At 36.3% G+C, this 22,247-nt stretch overlaps 2 protein-coding genes across 10 annotated transcripts in view; both read right to left on the bottom strand.

The window, feature by feature from the left end:
* Positions 1 to 276: 276 nt before the first annotated feature.
* On the bottom strand, positions 277 to 5,161 carry LOC116246067 (short-chain dehydrogenase TIC 32, chloroplastic-like). Its single transcript, XM_031617755.2, has 8 exons — positions 4,905 to 5,161; positions 4,470 to 4,701; positions 3,402 to 3,481; positions 2,871 to 3,024; positions 2,099 to 2,177; positions 1,567 to 1,648; positions 1,436 to 1,482; positions 277 to 772 (listed from the first exon to the last, which is right to left on the bottom strand). The coding sequence occupies exons 1-8, from the start codon at positions 5,020 to 5,022 to the stop codon at positions 596 to 598; spliced, it is 969 nt and encodes a 322-aa protein (XP_031473615.1). The 5' UTR covers positions 5,023 to 5,161; the 3' UTR covers positions 277 to 595.
* Positions 5,162 to 8,065: 2,904 nt separating this feature from the next.
* Positions 8,066 to 22,247, bottom strand: part of LOC116249184 (short-chain dehydrogenase TIC 32, chloroplastic-like) — a 60,518-nt gene continuing 46,336 nt past the window's right edge. For 3 of the 9 annotated variants that reach the window (XM_050077063.1, XM_050077071.1, XM_050077067.1), the window contains exon 8: positions 9,958 to 10,374. In XM_050077063.1, coding sequence (XP_049933020.1) covers positions 10,198 to 10,374 — 177 coding nt within the window. In that variant the 3' untranslated portion in view covers positions 9,958 to 10,197. Of the gene's footprint in view, positions 8,105 to 9,957; positions 10,375 to 11,333; positions 11,443 to 12,018; positions 12,075 to 12,159; positions 12,241 to 12,645; positions 12,729 to 13,118; positions 13,273 to 13,938; positions 14,019 to 16,941; positions 17,174 to 17,393; positions 17,645 to 22,247 lie in introns of those variants that run through there. The other 6 variants (XM_050077068.1, XM_050077070.1, XM_050077062.1 and 3 more) reach the window with 6 other exon arrangements.

Here is a 22,247-nt window from a genome sequence, read left to right as displayed (position 1 = left end):
AGATGTATTAACTAAGTCACTAGGACGAAAAGTGTTCCAAACATTAAGAAGCAAGTTGGCACTGTTCAATTCAAGACTGCCAACTTGGAGGGGAGTGTTGGAAAGATCTAACAGATAAGCTTTTCATAACAAAAATTCTGGTGGTGCAACAGTTTTGTTTATCTTTATCATATCTAAGCAACAGTTTGATCCGATCACTACATGATCTCTGTTATCTTATTTAGGGACTTACCTAAAACTGTGTAACACCCATTATAAATATGTAGAACTGTCATAAATACAGGCACTCTAAAAGTTTTCTTTATCTATTTCATTTTGTCCTTTACCATTACAAATTTATCAAAAACAAAGTTAAAAGAAGAGGACAGGACAATAACAAAAGCAAGAGCAATATAGAGAAGTTTATTGGCAACTTTTTGTTTCTTTTTCTCTTTTTCCTTCAAAGCAGTAACTTAACATCATAGCAACTCAGTGCACACGTGGGCCTCTTTGTTGATATGGAAGTGAAAGAATGACCCAAGCTATGAAAGAACTTGTAGTGAACTCTGATTCTTTGTAAACCCTAAGTTTGATGTGATTGCAAGATTGATGGAAACTATTGCTGTGGTAGCTTTGTGCTTATCATTTTTTCACTGAATTCCCAAAGCTTCTTCGCTAGATCGGCGTCCCGGCCAAAAGCTGTCGGCTTGTCCTCGTTGCAGTCACTGAAATACTTGCCGGAAACGCCTTTCGTGTTTGGGTGGAGAGCCAGATAACAGGTTGTTGCAGCCCCCTGAAAATTTTTTCACGCATTTGAAATTCGGGTTTGGGTAAAATCTTGATCGCTAGATCTTACAGGATGTAAGCAGATTAGATCGAGACGTTACTACTTGTGGCAGAGTAGTGGGAGGTCTGAATGGATTACAATTACAAATATCGGTGAGGTATTGCAAGAAAAACGCAAAAAACAAGTGGAAAAAGTAATCCCAAAATGAAAATATCGAGAAAATATCATTTGTTTTCTTGGATTTTTCACAAATAATTTTCAGTAAATCTTCAACGATTTTAGCTCTCTTTGAGCATTTTAATGACTTTACACTTTCGGAAGTTTCCACTGATTTTTATCAATTTTTTTTTCTAAGATGTGAAAAAACTTACACAATATCATTAACTTTTCTATCAGTTTATATATTTCAGTTTTTTAAATTTGAACTTTTTTTTTTGCCTCGAGAGGTATTGCATAGCAGGTAGACTAATGGGCTGGTGAAATTTCGGCCATCGGTTGGATTCACATGAGCGCTACTTTGCATGGATGTGCTATACATTAGTTGAAGGGTGTCCTGTTTGACCTAAATCTCGAAGTTGGTCTTGGCTTGCTTCGCTAAACTTGAGTTCAGGAATGTTGATTGCAGTTCATATGAAGCTGAAACCAAGAAGGAAGAGAAAGTGCTTATACCTGCTGGGCATTCTTCATGAAGAAACTCACCATAGAAGCACCAACAGCTGCTTGAGAAACAGAAGAACAATTAATTTGATGAGAGTGAAATTGGTAAAAGCGAGCCCAAGATAAAGAGAGTGCGTGCTGACCTAAATATTTGGTGGTCCGCATTATGTTTGTTCGTATCACTCCAGGATGGAGAGAGTTGACCGTTACCTGTGCTCCCTCCTCCTATGAAAAGAGAGAGAGAGAGAGAGAGAGATGTTATTGCTTTATGAATGCCAATGGATTGAATTCAGATCAAATATACGTTCACATGTTTGGATTGAAATACAAATGAAAAAGGTCTATCTTATCTTATTTTTAAATTGATAATCCAAGTCTGACTTTTATTTCACATCCAAATCCTAATTCAGCTTCTAAATACAATTTGAATCTAAACTGCGTTATGATATGCCAATGACCGAGTTTTGAAATGAATACATATTGGATATCACATGAATCTGAACATATATTTACTTGAATTTAAATCTGAATATATTTGGATACATTTCTTAAATCTGAATCAATTCAACTTTTATAATTGACAGATAAATCTTATTAAGTATATTTACACTGATTTTTTTAGTAATTAACTGTTCATTTGGCATCTTTCCAGATGATGACGATGAGTTTACTTGCCTGTAGGCGTCGAGCAAGTTCTTTGGCGTGAAGAATGTTGGCGAGTTTGGACTCCCCGTAGGCGTAAAATGGTCCGTACCTATCAAAAGCAACAGATGATGACGATGAGTTTACAATATAATTGTTTATGAACTTGGAATGTTGCAAACATTACAAAGGAAAATTTGAATCTAGTAGAAAAAGTCCCAAATGGCAATAAGGATTTGGGGCCAGTGGCGGAGTAATAGATTTCAGGCTGAGGTGTAATAATTCAAAAAAATTTAGACCTGGCAAAAGTGAAGCAATGGAAGGGCACTAATATATAAATAAGAAAAATGTTTCGCCCAGCCAATACATAAATATTCATATTTCATGGAACTGTGAGGGCAAACTGCTCACACATGCCCATATATGTGGCTCCAACCTTACTTTATATATATATATATATATATATATATATATATATATAAGTCAAAAATCACCCGTGTTATCTAGAATCACCCAGCCATCTAATCAAAGTGGTTGAGAGAAAATAGATGAAGAAAATGCCAATCAAATTTTTTTTTCTTATTTTTCTCTTAACCGTCCATCGTTTTAGATTGGGTGCAGATTAGATGATTAGGTAACTCTAAAAAGCTAAAATTACCATTCAATTACTTTCTCTCTCTCTTTATCTCTCTCTCTCTCTCTCTCTCTCTCTATATATATATATATATATATATATATATATATATATATATATATATATATATATATATATACAAAAGAATAAGAGAGGGAAAGAGAGATGTACCCCAAACGATTATTGATCTTTTCAAACCGAATGCCAGATTTGTAAGTTATGCTGTGGACTTTCGATGCCACGATCACGATTCTTCCTTCTATTCCGCTTTCCCGAGCAGTGGCTTTCATCTTCTCCAGCAAAAGATTTGTCAGCAAGAAATGCCCTACATTGACCTTCTTGTCTTAGTCTCTTGTATTATTGCACTTGAAAATAAGAAGCCACTTAATTTCAAAATTAAGGGCTTCAATTTGTACGTACAACACACAAGTTGCCTTCAAAGTTCGATTCGAGAAGCGTGATGATTTCTTCTAATTTCTCGCTCACCCAAATGGCTAAAAATTCAAAATTCATGATAAAAATTAAACATTATATGTATAAAGGACCTTAACCTTGTGAGGAATTTTGGTACTAAAGGAGTTAATTTAGTAAGCTAGTTTGTGGTACTTTTTTGAAAAAAAAAAGAGTAGATGTGCAGGATGACAGTCATAAATGGGGATGAAGAGAATTCGTGAAAAGTTAGCAGAGTATGTGCATGCTTACCAATGTGATTAGTGGCAAATTGCAGCTCTATTCCATCTCTAGAAAGTTGGAAGGGAACTCCATAAATGCCTGCATTATTTCTGTTCGAAGAAACAATAAGAAATTGTTGATATTTTTGCGGTCAGATGAGTTAGAGTCGTTCCAGAACATTAGAACGATGAACAATGCACACATGCGCATACACACACACATACACACAGCGTATATGCACAAACACACACACATATGATAGAAAAAGATAAATTCAGTGGTCAGGTTGGACGAAAATAGGCCAGCACTTCTTGCAGTAAAATGTTTCAAAAAATATATAAACGCGCTAAAATGTTTCCTAATACTACTTCACTATAAAAACATGCATGTCCATGAATATTATTTAGTATAAACGATGCTTTAGTTCAAGTACTATTATAAAAAAGTTGATTGTGCCAAGAGCATATGCTCGTTCTAGCTCGAACACCACCCACTTTCACCTAGCTTTGAAACCTGTATGAAGAGGAAAGCACCATGCATCTAGCAAAAAAATTGTACCCACCAGAATTTAATTGAACACTTGTCAGTCCGACCAGCTATTTTACCGTCCTAATAGCCAAGTAGAAAGACATCTATTTTAATGTGAAGGGCTATTTTGGTCATTTCTCAACATTTAACATCTTTTGCAAAATTAGCATTAATTAACCTTTTTTTTGGAAGACAAACTGAAGCTAGTTAACATTTAACGTTCTTTGCAAAATTAGACATTAATTACTTGATTTTTTTTTTCTAAGACAATTTGAAGCTAGTTATATGCACAGGCATACACTTGTTCACCTTCCATAGAGTCATCATGAGAAAATGAACATGAACCTCTTCCAACTATTCACCAAGTCAAGAGTGACAGTCAAAGGCAGCATCATAATTCTTTTAAGATGCGCGACTATGCATCTTTGCTCCAAACAAGCATGAGAAAAAAAAAAAAAACGAAGTGCGTTTTAACAAAATAAAAAAGGTGACAGTTAAGCCAAAGAAAGAATGAGTTGTTGATCAACCATAGGGACAGAAGATTTTTGAGGTGTCAATCGATCCACGTACATGAGAAGGTTGAGGGGTCTGTTTGAGGAGAGGAAAGCGGCAGCGAATGACCTGACGGAAGCGAGGGAGCCGAGGTCCAGCTCCATCACTTCGATCTTGGCATCCGCCACTTCCTCCACAATCTTCTCCTTCGCTTTCTCCCCACTCTCCTTGCTCCTTGCAGGTATGATCACAGTCGCTCCCCTCAGTGCAAGAACTCTCGCAGTCTCCATGCCGATCCCACTGGTAGCCCCTGCACGATTTCATGAATTGAAGAAGCAGAAGCTAAACAAAACCTTTTACCATTGCTTGATTACTAACTTCTTGTTTGTACTCGATTACTAATGTATATGGTTCTTCCCTCTTTGTGGGAGCTCGAACAAAACTTGTACCTCCTAAAGAACAAACGAATAAAAACAAAGCACGAAAAAGGCATGAGAAAGAGAGAACAGATACCTGTGACAATGGCGGTGATGTTGGAAGCATCGATGCCCTCTGTAACTTCCTCCGCAGTAGAACAAGCCCCAAATCCTGACGGCCCCTTTCTGCAGACCCAACTCCAAAGCCGTTCCATCCCCTTTCCGGCAAGAGAATGTGGCCGGAAAAAGCAGGTAGGTTGTAGTGATTGGAGATTTGATGAGAAGGAAGGCCGGAATGTGGTGGTGTACTGTAACTCTCCAAGTGGTTCTAGAGGCTGCAGCTACCACTACTATTACTATTTATTATGGATGGGCAATGGGGAGAGTGAGAATGGGACACCATCTCTCATACCCAACTGGCATTAGTTGGAACGAAAATGAGTCCTCCACCTGTCCATTCAAACACCTAACTGTCCGGTCAGTCTCACCGGCCCCAGGTAAGATCGCCTTCTTAAATAGATTTGACATGTTTTATAGTCGCATTGATAATGGCGACCTACCATAAATGTCTTAAAAAGGATTTTAATGTATTTTACAAAACTGCCTGCTGGAGATGGGCCCTTTTACTATTCATTCAAAAGATTGTTGCGCACAGTAACTTTTCGTTATGCAATTTCAACTCCAGACACACATATATATAAATAATTTGGTCTGGTAAATGTCAAATCACTTAAAAGGACTTGAACTATTAAATTAATTATTACAATATTTTTTTTGCAATTTAACCTTATAAGCATGGTCTTAAGAATAATTTAGTGAAGAACATATATTAAATTAATCGTTTTTTATTTTAATAATGTTTTTTAATAGTAAAAGATATAAGACTCTTATAACATCAAAAAGATTGTGTTTGAAGCCTCTTTCATATTGGTCCATCTTTAATTTGTTTGGTTCCAAAATAACATTGGCTATGGTTCATTGCAGGTCCGTGAGATTGACCACTTCCACGCATGAACAGAACAACAAGGAACGCCACTCCTGCGCACAAGTTCTTCAACGGATGCCACCACGTTCTCCTGTCCACTGTTTGCGTGCACTTGCATCATAGTTGATTTTTCTAAAATTGACCTTTGAATAATAGATGGGTTTCAGATTGAGAATTCTTCCATCCTCTCACAATTTAATACATGTGCAATGCAACAAAACAGATTGCATGGGGGCAGCTCGTGATTTGGACATAACGCAAATCAACTATGAAAAAGAACTCACATGGGGAATTGGAGCAACCTTATGAATAGGGATGTCAATATATCCGATTTGAATCAATTTGATTGAATCGATTCAAAAAGTTTAGATAATGAAAAAAATTCACCATCTGATTAAGAAATCAGATTGGATTTAGATTGAAGACACAACATTTGATCGGATTCGGATTGAAATATGCATAAATATATGATCGGATTCGGGTAGAGATTCGGATATAATTTATTTTTAGACAAATATCCTACATCTAATGCTCTTTTACGAATATGAAAATCGGATTTGGATCAGATTTGAATTGTAAAATCGGATTTTTGATTTTGGATTCTTTTATTCGTATTTGCATCCAAATATGTGAATATCCGAAAAAACAGATATGATTAAAGGTATATCCAATCCGAATCTGATAAGTTGACATCCCTACTTATGGTCGTCGGACCCATAACGGATTTGAATGACATTGCTCAACCAAAAGATTGAGTGGTCCTTTAGTTCTGCTAGGGCATTATTGAATGGCACTATTGCCATGTTGGAAGTAATAAACTAAGTCAACACAAGAAAGCAATTGCTAAAAGGCTGAAGCAATCTAAGGTTGGCAAGAGTTTGAAGAAGTAGAGATAGGCTTCACTCAACTCATCTATTAAATGAGTCCAAGTTCTAGATATAAGTAAAATAAATGTGCTTATGTAAATATTAGGGTTTTGATGTGTAGGGAAAAAAAGAAAAGCTTTGAGTTCAAAACTTCTTGCCACATTTTGTATGTGAGAGTTCATTTGATCTTTTAAGCAAGTCAGGATTCAATAGTTGTACGTCGGAAAAGAATTCAAACAAGGATGACAAAACAAGCTCCCCTATATGGACAAAACGGCAAAAGTGTGAGCCTAATGTGATAATGAAAATGCCTTTGATAAAAGGAAATGATTATATGAGAAACCTAGGGGACAAAAATACAAAATTGAAAAATTACATTTTTTAATAAATACCGGTCACCGTTTTTGAAAAAAGACAATTAAGTGCCTCACTTGGTCATGTGGTGGCCCCAAGCATTTAAGTCATTCACATGCTCATATAAGAAAAGGTACTATTTACATGCAAAATTTTCATTCAAACATGCCGACCATAATAAATGGGATTTGTGCATAGGAATCCGAGGGGCTGAAGTTGACCTACAAAAGCAAATATGTTTTGATTTTGAAATAATGCGAGTTTTTAAATCTAATTGGACCTCGGCTGGGTTCAGCTTGAAATGGGTTCAGACGTGGGTTCGGCATAGGGTCTAGGTGGGCTCAGCCTAAGTTCTATTTTAGGAAACCAAATTAAGCTGGATTTTGTGGTGGGTTTAGGTGTGAGCCTATTGGGTTCACGTGGACTTTATGAAATACTAACTTAGAATCATGTGGCTCTTAAGTTAGGTTTATGAAGAAAATATGCATATATCAGCAAAAGACAAAAATATTCTTGGCAAATAAATAGAGCTTGGTGGGTCGTGTGGGTAGGCTAACCACATAAGAAGATGCTCGGCTCACAAAGAGACTACTATCAAAATTTGTTCGACAGAAGATTTCACTTTCCCTTGCAAATTTCAAATTTTCAAACTTTACCAAATGTAAAATGACCTTTTTTTGAGTGATGTGCAAGGGTTAGCTGTATTGTAAGATATGATCAATACCGCCATGATACACATGCATTTTGTGTATCGTTCTCTTATCGTATAGATTAAGATACAGCTCCGTATCATAGAACAAAGATCACACTGGATTAAACCGAAAGGATGACCTGAGCTACGACAGAACTCAAAGTGACGTATATCTGATTCAATTCTCTGTGAGTAATTGATCAGGCGATCGTAAGATTGGAAACTATTGCTGTGGAAGCTTTGTGCTTATCATGTCTTCACTGAACTCCCAAAAGCCTCTTCGCTAGATCGTCGTCCCTGCCATAAGCTGTTGGCTGGTCCTCCTTGCAATCACTGAAATACTTGCCGGAAACGCCTTTCATATTCGGGTGCAGAGCCAGATAACAAGTTGTTGCTGCCCCCTGCAATTTGTTCACACATTTGAAATTTGGGTTTGGATGAAGCTTTTAACTAGATTTTACAGGGCATAAGAAATTTTATGATTGATGTGCTACTGCTTTGTACATGAAGGAACAATATTGGTAGGTGTCAATTCACTGCATTTACATATCGGTGATGTTCTCAAGCTATTGCAATAAAAATGCAACAGGAAAACTCATCCCAAAAATGAAAATCTCCGTTCTTTTTCTGGGATTTTTCAATTTTTGGGGTTATGTTAAACATTTTTAGGTTTCTTTTAGAATTTAATGCCAATGTGAGAAGTTTTCCACTAATTTTGAATATTTTTCAAGACGTAACTTTTAACCTTTCCTTTCTGTTTTTTTTAGGGTAATCGGTTCATTCTACACAGCCCTAAGAGAGGCCACAGGTGTGCCCTCCCCCTGGGTTACTGAACTTGCTTCGGGCCCTTTTACGGTCCAAGGACTGAGTGCTTCTGGAGCAAACAGGTGATGCAAAAGGACTCGATCCCAAGTTCTTAGTGGATGGAGCATTTCCCCGTGCCAGTGCACTACAACCCCATGGGGTGGTAACTTTCAACATTGTTCAATACTTTTTCGGGCCCTTTTACGGTCCAAGGACTGAGTGCTTCTGGAGCAAACAGGTGATGCCCAAGGACTCGATCCCGAGTTCTTAGCGGACGGAGCATTTCCCCGTGCCAGTGCGCTACAACCCCATGGGGTGGTAACTTTCAACCTTGTTCAATACTTCTTCAGGCCCTTTTACGGTCCAAAGACTGAGTGCTTCTGGAGCAAACAGGTGATGCCCAAGGACGCAATTCCGAGTTCTTAGCGGACGGAGCATTTCCCCGTGCGAGTGCGCTACAACCCCATGGGGTGGTAACTTTCAACCTTGTTCAATACTTCTGAATACCATTAGGATAGCACGCTCTTACCCACCAAACATGATAAGAGAGACATACAAGTATCATGACATCGATCATTCTGCTTCTGAATTTTTAAGTAATCTATACAAGTATTTGGTATTGGCTTGGTTCGCAAAACTTAATTCCTGATTGTTGATCGTTCTAGCTTGTAGTTTATATGAAGCTGAGAAGGAAAGTATTGGTACATGCTGGACAGTCTTCAAGAAGGAACTGAGTATAAAGATGAGAGGTGCGAGAGGAGCTGAAGAACAATGTGATCAGATGAAGTGCAATTAGCTACTTTAAAAAATTAAATGTAGTTAAAGGTGGGGGTTTTTTTACTGACGGCTTACTTCCGGCCCGTCAGTAAAACTGGGTTTTTTTAGTTAATGTAAGAGGTGTAGGGTGTGTTACCGCTATTTTTGATGTAGTACTGGGCTATGTTTGTCGGTATGGCTCCCGGATGCAGAGAGTTAGCCGTCACCTTTACTCCTTCCTCCTATAGAGAGAGACGGAGAGTAACATGTAAAGGAAAATTCAGCCCTTACTAGTACAACTATGTCAGATACTTCATTTACCAGGGAAGTTTGCTAGCATGTTTGCTTTATCTCCTTGCCAATGACTCTGTATTCCTTTCCAATAAGTTCAGTGTTGGGGATAAGTTGGTGCTTTCTATCTTTTTTACTATGGTTCATTTTTGGCAAGAGAACAGCAGATTTAACAGATCTGATCTCATTTCTTCTTATACTTGCTTCACAGTTAATTTATCCTCAGTTTGCATGACTTTGTCGATTACTTACTGGTGTTGAAACGTTTAGGAGGCAAAATTTTAATGTTTGGTAGTAAATTTTAATTGATTGGCACATCTTTCCAGTAGGTCTCTAATCGCTGCATCACAATGCAAGAAATGATTGTCAAAGTGCAGATGAAGCAAGATAAGGTCGCCAAGAGTTGAAGAACTAGAGATAGGATCCAACTCAACTCATCTACCAAATGAGTCTGAGTCCGAGATATAGTTGAATTGGTTTAGTTAATCCAACGACGCCCCCACACTTAACTTAAGAAAAGAAGGCAACAAATCAAGGTCATGAACGATGATATAAGTCGCGCAAGTACACCATTTATTAATTTGCTTCAATTCTGTGGAGAACTCTTTCGTGCCCAGTGATCAGGCGATCGTAAGATTGGAAGCTATTTCTGTGGAAGCTTTGTGCTTGTCATTTCTTCACTGAACTCCCAGAGCCCCTTCGCTAGATCGGCGTCCCTGCCATAAGCTGATGGCTGGTCCTCGTTGCAATCACTGAAGTACTTGCCGGAAACGCCTTCCATATTTGGGTGCAGAGCCAGATAACAGGTCGTTGCTGCTCCCTGAAATTTGTCCGCACATTTGAAATTTGCGTTTGCATCAAACTTGTAACTAGATTTTACAGGACATTAGAAATTTGTCATTTATGTGTCACTACTTTGTGCTTGAAGGAGCAATGGTGGGTGTTGATAACTTAAATGCACTGCATTTGACTGTCGGTGATCTTGTTCTCAAGGTATTGCAATAAGAATGCTAAACAAACACTTATTCCTAGATGAAAATATCTTTTTTTTTGTGGATTTTTCAAAATTTTGTTTGTTTATGTTAAACATTTTTAGGTTTCTTTTACAATTTTAATATCAATTTGGGAAGTTTGCACTAATTTTTATCGAATTTTTTATATAGAAAAAACAGACAAGAAAATTAGCAAAAAAAAAATTAGAAAACAGACATGAAAATTCTCTTTTGGAATGACAGATTAACCCTTGAGAAAATGAAGAGTGCCACTGAAAACTAAAATTCGTGACTAGTTGGAATGAATGAGGTGTCAATGGATTAAATTCTAATCGGATATACTCTATTTGCTTTTTCAGAATTCACATATTTAGAATAGAACTTAGACTCTCATGCAAACAAAAAAAAGTCATATATGAATCCGAATCCAAAATCCAATTTCGCAATCCAAATCTGATTTCACATAAATATTTGAATCCGAATTTTGAACCGAATCTGACTGGTTTTCAAAATGTAAGAGCATTAGATATAAAATTTTTATTTAAGATTAAATCCGATCAAATATTTATGTATATATATGAATCAGATCCGATGTCATTTCTTAAATTCAAATCTAATTTCCTTTCTTAGTCTGATAATACTTTTTTTTTTTCATATTCGATTTCCCAGGAAGGGTTAAGTTGAATATCTAATTCAATTAGGATATATTGACATCCTTGAAATGAAGTTGATCATTTTAACAGCATATCGACTTTGCATTATCTAGAGCGCATTGCTCTATGCTGACCTTTTCACGTCCAATCTCGGCTGTTCTGGCTGGACAGAGAGTTTTTTTATTGGTTGGGAGTAGGGATGTCAATATATGTTATTTGAATTGGACATCCGACCGAACCGATCTGAAAAAGTCCGATACAGAAAAAAATTTAGTATCCGATTAAGAAATCAGAATGGATTCAGATTTAAAAAATGGCATCCAATCGGACTCAGATATACATAAATATCCAATCGAATTTGGATCAGATTCATTTTTAGGCAAATATCTTGCATCTAATTTTACTACATTTTGAAAATTGGCAAAATCTGGTTCAAAAATTCAGATTCGGATTTGGATATAAATAAATCAGATTTATATTGGATTCAGATTGTAAAATCAGATTTTGGATTCAGATTCAGATACGACATTTCATCTTTTGTATTCAAAATCGAAATATATGAGTATCTGACAAAGTGGATACCAAGAACAACAAACCCTCAACCCAAATGATGTCCATCATACCATACCATCAAGATAGCACTCCCTTAAGAGTCATCAAAGAAAGTATCATGATCTCGGGTTCATAACTTTTAAGTGGTCTATACATAAGTATTTGGTATTGGCTTGGTTCCCTAAACATAATTCCTGTAATGTTGATCGTTCTAGCTTGCAATTTATATGAAGCTGAACACAAAAAGGAAAAGGAAAGTATTGGTACCTGCTGGACAGTCTTCAAGAAGGGACTGGATATAAAGATGAGAGGTGCGAGAGGAGCTGAAGAACAATTTGATTAGATGAAGGTGCAATTAATTAGCTACGTAAAAATGTACATAAAGAGAAGAGAAGTAGGGTGTGTTACCCATATTTTTGATGTAGTATTGGGCTATGTTTGTCGGTATGGCTCCCGGATGCAGAGAGTTCGCCGTCACCTTTGCTCCTTCTTTCTAGAGAGAGAAAGTTGATAAAATGAAAATATATAACAAAATTTGATGACAAGAAGTCCTCTAAGAGAGAGAGATCAAATGCACATCAAACAATTTGACTGCCAAAAGCTCGACTTGCAGAGCTAAATAGTTGGACTTAAGAACATCCAGTTCCTCAAGAGTTTAATTACCTTGATTGCTGCTTTTATCTGCGTTATAAGTGCACCAAGATGACATGATCACATATCAATACAAGTTATTTTATATTCTCTCGATGTTTTAGAGTGCCATTGTTAGTGTAGTGAGTCCTGGCATAAGCATTTTCTAAAATTTATGAACCAGATTTAAGCAGTTGCCTGAAAGGTATCTTCTCAGTAATTAACTTTTCATGTGGCTTCTTTCTACGGAGACGATCAGTCTACTTGCCTGTAGGCGTCGAGCAAGTTCCCTTGCATGAAGAATGGCGGCGAGTTTGGACTGCCCGTAAGCTTCAAATCGCCCGTACCTATAGCAAAAGGAGCTCAAGCTCACGAATAAAAAGCTTTTTCTTTTTTCAAGAAACAAAAATCCCACACAAACAACAATAAATTATTTGCTACAATATATATTATGCAAAACATACACACACACTCTCTCTCTCTCTTTCTCCCACCCTTCGAGGGTTGGTGCTAAGAATGTTTCAATAAGAGATGTAAACAATAGTTTCAAAATTTTGGTAGCAAATATAATTTTTCAAAATTTTTATACAAATAAAATGAAATTTTCTAAAAAAAAACATGTAACTTATTATTTTATTTTATTTTTGGTGGGGGGCATGTATATACGAGTGAGTTATGAGAGAAAGAAGCAAGAGAGAGAGAGAGAGAGAGAGAGAGAGAGAGAGAGGGAGGGGCACCCTGAAGGATCGTTGATCTTTTCAAATCGAATGCCAGATTTGTAGGTTCTGCTATGGCCTGCCGATGCCACAATCACAATTCTTCCTTCAATTCCGCTCTTTTGAGCAGTGGCTTTCATTTTCTCCATCAAAAGATTTGTCAACAAGAAATGCCCTGCATTCACTTTCTTTCCTTAATTACTCTCTTAGAAGTTCTCTAGTTTCCTTCAATTGCATAAAAATTTAAAGTGAGTTGTATATATATATATATATAATTTTTCATAAAGGGGGCAGAATTAAAGCTTCTAAATTTTGACATGGGCAGAAATATCATTTTTCAAAATTTTTATATAAGACAAATAAAATTTTCTAAAATTTATAAATAAAATTGAACTGGGGTCAGGGCTCATGTGGGCCCTCCCTTGGCGCCGCCTTTGTATATGAGTGTGTGAGTTTGAAAAGTCATTGCTGCAGTGTGCCACATGATGCCATATGACTTCAATCAATTAGAAAAATTCTTTTTTGTGTTCAAAAGAGACAAGTAGTACAAGTGGCGGAGCCAGAAAAATTGATTGGAGGGGCACTTGTTTAAGCAAACTCAAATCTAGTGGGACACTTATATATATATATATATATATATATATATATATATATATATATATATATATATATATAAACATTTAAGATTTCTATTTAAGTACAAAAAAAATTTTTAAGAGGCTGGTGTGGGCAACTAAGTAGTACACCAGTTTTCGTACTTTGTGAAAAGCGAATTAAATTAAAGAAGTTGAATCATAAGTGATTACATGAGAAAGGGTTGACATGAGACATGCATGCTTACCAATGTAGTTAATCGCAAATTGTAGCTCTACCCCATCTTCAGAAAGCTGGAAGGGACATCCAAAAATGCCTGCATTGTTTCTGGTAGAAAAAAATGAGACACTATTTATATTTTGATGAGAGGCCAGCCTTCAGGAAATGTGTACCAAAACTTTGAGAATGACATATATACATAGAGAAATAAAAGAGAAGGAAATTGAAAGGGAACGTCAAGGGCGCAACTGGTTGAAGTGAGGGTTGTTAGCAGGGGAGTTATGGTAGGGCCCGCATGGGCCCTAACCCTACCTTAATTTATTTTAGAAAAAAAAATTGCATGTAAATTTTAGACAATTTCGCTCGTTTTACTTTTATATAAAAATTTTCGCCATAGTCAAAAGTAAGAAATTAATTCGGCCACCGTCATGAAAAATTTCTGGTTCCGCCATACTTGTTAGACAGCTAGTTTTTATATTGAGTGCCATAAGCGTTAACTTTCTATGTTGTACAAAGAGAATTATCGACGCACAAGTTGAACCAAAGGTGACACCTCCAAACACCAAAAGTATGCCTTATACTCTAAAAATATAAAGGGTTGGGTAGAAGCTTTGGCTTTTCGATTGGTAGTGTGTCCACCATGCTTTTTTTACTACTAATAATGCATAATTGAGACTCACCTTGCATTAGGAATTTGATACATCCACCACGATCACTTAAAGGGAAAAAACCATGCGACACTTGTTGAAAAATATTTTAAACAAAATCTAAGCATGTTAACATGTTTATGACTACTAATTTTGCATACAACATGCCTTAATTGAAATTGTTATTATGTCTGGTCATCAGCCTGGCCTGATAATGAATCGAGCACGAGCCGGCCCGACATCTAAAACCTGGGATCGGTCCAACTTGGAAAGCCTGAGCCCAAGCCTGGCCTGAGCTCAGCTCAATTAAATTTAAAAAATATTTTTAAACAAATAGAATTATATAAATATAATTAATCATAATAAAATGTCATATATATATATATATATGATAATAAATTAAAAAAACTCATTATCGGACTCACCCTAGCTTATCGGGCCGGGTTGGCCCGATAAATTATTGGGCTGACCTCAGTTCCTTTTTTCCAAGCCTAGGCCCGGGCGACAGTCATGCAGGATACTGGGTACCCGACGGCGGGCAGGCTCGGTGCCTAGGCTTAGTTGTTATCGTGGTTCTCTTTTTTTAAGTAATATTAAAAAAATGACAGGCATTATAAGAGCCATTAATTATTTTATGAATAAAAAAATATATTTGAACTCAAACACAGTTCAGTTAATATGTGTTCCTATCAAATTACTACTAATATTGTATCTATAAATAAGCCTCTAGTTTTTTTGTCCGCACCTAAAAGTGGCCTACCATGCATCAACGAGTCCTCGCCGTTTGCTATTTTAAATATATATATATACATATAAATAAATAAGTGTACATATATATATATATACATATATATATATATATATATATATATATACTTTTGAAAAACAAAACAAGACACGTTAGAAAAGGTTATGATGCTATTTAGAATCTCAAATAACGGCCTTAAACTAATTGGAAACACATTTTCTTTCAAACCTTATTTTTAGACGTGTTTTGGATGACTTCAAAATTTGACAAACCCAAGTTGTCACTCCTTTACGCTAAAACCCAATTTTAGGTGTGCTTGGGTTGGGTGATGCCAAAAGAGTGAGTTCGCAAAGACTTAGTCTTGACAAAGTTCAGTTTTTACTATAGTTAACAAAGCCGTGACTTGAACTAGAATCAACTCAATAAAGAGTTGACTCTGTGACTCAGCTGGATTAGGTTAAAAAATTTTATGATGAATTTTTTCTATAAAAGTTTTGTCAGTATTTTATATATGACTTTTTTATCAATTAAAACTGAATAACAGGTAATATGAGTTTTTATGTGTATTGAGTAATATTTGTGTTCTTTCACATGTAAAAATAACATAGACTATGATATTTTACAATCGAAAGAAGCACAAACTTGAGGATTTAACTATATAAATAGGTAAAAATAGGTAATTAGTTGATGATCTCAGCTGAGTGACTAATATGTAAATAGACAATTCTAACCAACTCGAGATCTGCAAGTTTGTCCATTATGTTTTTTCTAAAGAGACTCAAAGCATTCTCTCATGTTTGTGGGAGAAAGTTGGATTTTGGCATTTGCCTCTTTCACAAGACTTTGTTTTATCCATATGAACAAAGTTTGAAATGTCCAGGTTTTTTTCGTGCATGATACGACGAGTTTGAAAAAAACAGAAAAAATATGGTAAATTTTTAAAAAATTTAAAAAACTAAAAATATAAGAAAAATAAAATAAATGAAAAACTAATAGCACAAACATCAGTAGATAAGTAGATTTGCAACAAACAAAAGATTTAAAAAAAAACAGTTTAGCATTAAAAAAATTAAAGAAATGAAAAAAAGGTGAAAAAATCTTGTTAAAAATGTGTTTTTTCATTTTTAACGTTTTTTAAAAAAATGCATTTTTTAAAGTTTTAAATAATCATTTAATGTATCACGTTTTTTCCATTTTTTTTTTAAAAAGACGAGTTTTGTGTGACTATAGTTTTATCAGCTACCCACACAGACCAACGAAGCTAATTTTAATAAACCTGTTGATAAAAATAGGGTTTTTCATCTAAGAAACACTATTTTAGAAAATCTCATTCTTATACCACATAATATATTTTTATGTAAACAGAAAATAGTTGTAAAGAACCTCTATAAAGAATGAAGAGAAATTGTCGAGCTGGTGTGGGCAACTGCCCACACAAACCTGTAGGTTTTATACCAGAAGGCCGTTCGGTTTTATGGAAAACGACCCGAAGGGAATCATTTTTCCCCGAAGTTCTGTCCTGAACCTAATATGCCAAAGGGTTTCTTCTTTTACCGCCAAAAGGGAGAATCCGATGCTGTCGGTCAACCATAAATGAGCAAAACAAGATTTATGCGGTGTGGGTCGATCAACGTACATGAGAAGGTTGAGGGGTTTGTTTGAGGAGAGGAAAGCGGCAGAGAATGATCTGACGGAGGCGAGGGAGCTGAGGTCCAGCTCCATCACTTCGATCTTCGCATCCGCCACTTGCTCCACAATCTTCTCCTTCGCCTCCTCCCCAAGCTCCTGGCTGATCGCAGCAATGATCACAGTCGCTCCCCTCAGAGCAAGAACTCTCGCAGTCTCCATGCCGATTCCACTGGTAGCCCCTGATTGTAGAAGAAGAAGAAGAAGAAGCTGAATCAATCCTTTTACCCATGCTTGATTGCTAATACCCTGTTGGTTCCTTTTATTTTTTTCCTACGCTCGATTAGTAATGCATATTGTTCTTCCCAATCTGCGGGAACTCGAACGAAACTCCTTCCTCCTAAAAGAACAAGAAATGAGAACAGAACACGAAAAGGTGTGTGAGAGAGAGACAGAGGAGACCTGTGATAACGGCGGTGATGTTGGAAGCATCGATTCCATCTGTAACTTGCTCGGCAGAAGAACGACAACCGAATCCTGATTCCCCCTTTCTGCTGAAGAAACTCCATAGCCCCATTCCCTTTCCTGCAAGAAAATGCGGTAGGTAGTAGTGATCGGAGATCTGACGATCAGAACGGAATCGGTGGGAGGGGAAGGAAAATCCTTCACGGCTGGAATGTAGTGGGGTGGCTCTAGATCTCAAATAATACAAGCTGAAGCTGCTGCTGCTAAGGTCAAGACCATCTATCAAACACCAGTACGGTACGAACGAGAGTAATGGTCTGGAACGCGACTACGCGAGCGCTTGTTAATTGTTAGATTGTTACTTGTCAATTGACGTTCTTAATTACGTTTGCTATTTATAGGACCAGTTGGTCATCTTTTTTCTAAACCTTCCCACCATGATTTCGAGATGACGGCGTTCAATGACCATGCACTGTCAGTGTTGGATGTTAACGTTACAAGTATGGATGTACAGCGAGCAGAGGTAACTCGAGCTTCACTCGAACTAGTGTACGTGTAAGTTTGATATGAGCTTCTCTAATTTAATATTTAGTTAAAATCATAATCACAAAATAACATCTGATAGAAAAAAATAAAATAAGTAAAAAACTAATAACACAAACATTAAAAGATAAGTAGATTTGCAACAATAAAAATAGAAAATGAAAAAAAATGTTTGGCATTAAAAAAACTGAAAAAAGTAAAAAAAAAATGCAAAAAACATGTTAAAAACAGGTTAAAAACTCGTTTGGACGGTTTTAACGTTTTTTTTTCAAAAAACACTTTTTTAAAAGTTTTAAACTACCATTTAATTTATCAACTTTTTTCAATTTTTTTTTTAAAAACATGTTTTTTGTGACTCAAGTTTAAAACTCAAGTTATAAACCAATTGAGTTTATGCTATAGGAACTTGACGCGCTCTTGTCTTCCAGTTTGTAAATCTTTAGGGGCATCTTATTATGTTTTGATTAACTTCAACAACCTTTTTATAGTTTTTATTGTAATTTAAAGAACAATATGAATGAAGTGATGCAAACTTAAACAAATCAAACTCGAGCTCCACTTGCTAGTTGTACATTCCTAATTGAAAGGAAGGAGATAGTAATAAATTAGGTTTTGCATATTTTTAAAGCAAAACCTGTATATAACTACCAACCACGTGGGAAGTAATATATTAATAGAAAGTTTGACTACTCGGGCTTCAAAAATGAGTTCAACTTTATAGTCAAACTTGATTAGTTTATAAACTTGATTAGTTTATAAACAAGTTGAGCTCAAGTCGAGTTTAACCGAACAAGTTCAGATCAAGCCTGACTTGGGATCACTGAACATCCTTGCGTGCATGATACAAAGGAACCTATGATACTAAATCGCGGTTCACAGAAACAGATATGTCTGCTCAACTAAGTTGAAATCCATTCCAGAAGTTGGAATGGAACCCGCGTGAACAACTCCACCCTTACTAATGTAGCGTATTAATCATTTTTGCTGTGGCTTTCATTTGCCGTCAAGAAATATATGAACATATCTTTGTCCAATCCTTATGAAAAAAATCCCATCAAAAGCTCAATGTTTATTCAACTGTACATATCTGACCATGCTATTTACTAATTCTAAAAATATCTTGAATAACCAGTTTTTTTTTTTTTATATCTACATCTTTTTGTTTACTATCTGGTGTGGACTACCCTGGCTCTCTTTCTTTCTCTCTCATTATCTATGTGTGTGGGCACACGCACACAGACTTAATTCTCATGCATGTCACCTTCTAACTGGAGACCAATTAATACCAAAATTTTGAAATTAGCCAACCTACATAATCTGTCTCTGTATCATTGTTGTCACTGTTAATAATAGTGATCATTGTGTGCTTCTTTAAGTGAAGTTGGATTTATGCTTCAGCTGTTATTCTGATTATCGGCCGTTAGATTAGTGGAAAATGTTGGCAATGCATTGTTGCCCCAAGGGCTGTAGCATAGCTGGTTAGACTAGTAGGCTGATGAGAACCTGATCGTCAGTTCGATTACAGTAGGCACTACTCCTCTAGACCGCAAATAGTGATAGTGGGACACTCTAATTGACTGGTATGTCACCGGCCACTTAAGTCCTGAAACAGCCCTAAACCTCGAGGGTAAAGGGGATGACTTCCCCATCTTTAGGCAGTAGCAAGAGGAAAAGAAAGCAAAAGCTGCTTTTTGAAATATTGTCATTGTGAACCTTGTGCATCATTTTATGATTGTCAACGCAAAAGCTGCTTTCTTTAGTGCTAAACATAAGTTAGTCATTTTTTATTTTAATAATATTTTTAATAATAAAAAAATGAATGCATCAAAATTTTGGTAGAAGAAAGGTCAATTTTTTTATAAAAATAAACCTGTCGTGATTCATATTAAATTAATGTTTATAAACACATTAGAAGGTTCATATTTTGTTTAAAATACTTTTTAAAACAAATTTAAAGGATCTTATTGTTTTCCCTTTCACAACTAGTCTCGTGTGTGCATATATATATATATATATATATATATATATATATGTCAAATCCAGTCCTTAGTAAAAAAAATTCACATGTCAAATTGAATGATCTTATAAAAGTCATACCCCTAATGGATGAGAGGGATAAATTATAGTTTCAAAATTTTGATACCCTAATGGATGAGAGGGGTAAATTATAGTTTCAAAATTTTGATGAAGACTGAAATATCATTTTACAAAATTTATATATAGGATAAATAAAGTTTTTTAAAATTTACATGTAAAAATTAAAAAAAAAAAATTGATGGGGTTCTAGGGCCCTTGCCGGCCCCCTTGGCTCTACCCTTAATTAAATGTGCCAGAGTTCATCAACGAAATGAGTCCAAGTTCTAGATATAAATGAAATCAATTTACAACGTTAGTTAGGTTTGCTTTATTTAAGACCGATTAGGCTAGTTGAATGTGCATGTGCAGTGTAGTGAAAGAAAAAAATAGAGCTTTGAGTCCAGTTGGTGCATGTTTGATTTTCATGAAGTAATTTTTAGTTCAAAACTCAAAGTCACATCTTCAATGTTAAAGTACATATGTGCTTTTAAAGTTAGGATTCAATAGACTAAACGAAGCTGAAAGAATTCAAATTAGGAGCACAAAACAAGCTTCTTATAAGGGCAAAATGGTAAAAGTGCAGCCGTGATATAATCATGAAAATGTCCTTGATAAAAGGACGGATTATATGATAAACTTAGAGGACAAAAATAGAAAGTTGAAAAATTACATTGTAGAAAAAAATACAGCTCACCTTAAAGAAAAAGACAATAAAGCCCCTCACTTGTCACTTCCCCACATGATAAAAGGTACAAATGTGAAGAGAAAGAAAGGAAGTAGGACTACAAGTAAAAAATGAAACATAAATCATATGGAAATTAACAGTTTCGTGTGAACTAAAGCCAACTTAGAGTTACTAAGCAAGAGTGAAATAAAAAGGAAAACAATAGGGGGGCCGTTTGATGGCATGAAAATATATTTTTGGAAATAAAGGAAATGAAAAAATGGAATGAGAAAATTTTTTCCAATTCCAATTTTGGTGTGTGTGTGATGACTCAGAAATATATTTCCAATTCTATATTTCTAAGTTTGATGGTATGTGAAAATGAAATGGGAAAAATACCAATAACAAGTATATAGAAAAATCACCGCCTCTAAGCACCGGATAAGCCGTTGCCACTCTGCTTCCGAACTAACGGTGCAACAATCCATGTGCCTAATGTAGTATTCCTAAAAATTTCAGGTATTAGGAAGTAGGTTATGTTTGTGAACTCGAACAAAGATGCTATATATTAAAAAAGAAAGAGCAGAACCTTGGTCCACCAATACACAATGCTATAAAATGGAACTTCACCATGAGTAAATGCTCATATCAGTCTTGAGTGATGCAGATTTAATTTCAACCAGATAGGAAGAAGAAGCCGTTGCAAAAAATAAATGTCTCTACAGTACATACTGCTACACTGTTTTTCCCCAAGAACAGGGTTCTCAGAAGCATAGCTCTCAAAAGAGCTTGACATTTAGCTCAAGGGTTTCTTTCATAGCCGACCACGTCGAACTTTTCTTCGCTGTCATCTTGTCCTGCAGGCATTTCGACTGCCGAACAAGCCTCCGGATCTTGTCCATGTCTGGAGAGATGTGCTTTATCACAGCAGTGAGCACACCAACCTTCCATGCCTTCTTGAGGTCGTGAGGCTTCTTGTAAGGGGGAGGACCCTGGTCCTTCCTCAGCCCCAACTAAGGCCACCAATCCTCCTTGCTGGTCGGCCACCACGGTGGAGCTAACCCTTTCTCCAGCGGAAACCGCCTCTGAGGCAGTTTGCAGTGCTGCATAAGGGCAGACAACAGAGACCCCAGCGTGGTGTCCTGTAGCTCCTAAAGAGTCTGAGGTGTAGAGACCATGGCCGGGCTTTCCTCGTCGGTTCCGGGAATAGCGTTCTCCGCCTGATACTTGGCAATCGCAGCAGGACCATTCCGGTCGAACCGGACCTTCTCCTTCCACCAGGCGCGCAGATTATCAGAGGCGTAGCTGACGGGTTTTCCTTTCTCAGGGATGATTCCGTAGACGAATCCCTGTGCCTTGCAGACCTCCATCTGTTGGGATTTCTCCCTATAATGTATATACAAAACCAAACGTATATACCCTAAACAGGATTATGCTCATGCTAAGATTTTGTGTAATGTCTGAATATATAAAGACATATTTGGTCCAAGTGGGAGATTGTAATATCATTTGGTGGGCCGGCATATGTCTATAAGAAATTTCAGACATTATGGCTGTCTTAACGTGAA

The sequence above is a fragment of the Nymphaea colorata genome, chromosome 1 (assembly GCF_008831285.2).
Source record: "Nymphaea colorata isolate Beijing-Zhang1983 chromosome 1, ASM883128v2, whole genome shotgun sequence".
Taxonomy (NCBI): domain Eukaryota; kingdom Viridiplantae; phylum Streptophyta; class Magnoliopsida; order Nymphaeales; family Nymphaeaceae; genus Nymphaea; species Nymphaea colorata.
The sequence above is the reverse complement of the archived record's forward strand: the minus strand, read 5'-3'. Positions and strand labels throughout refer to the sequence as shown.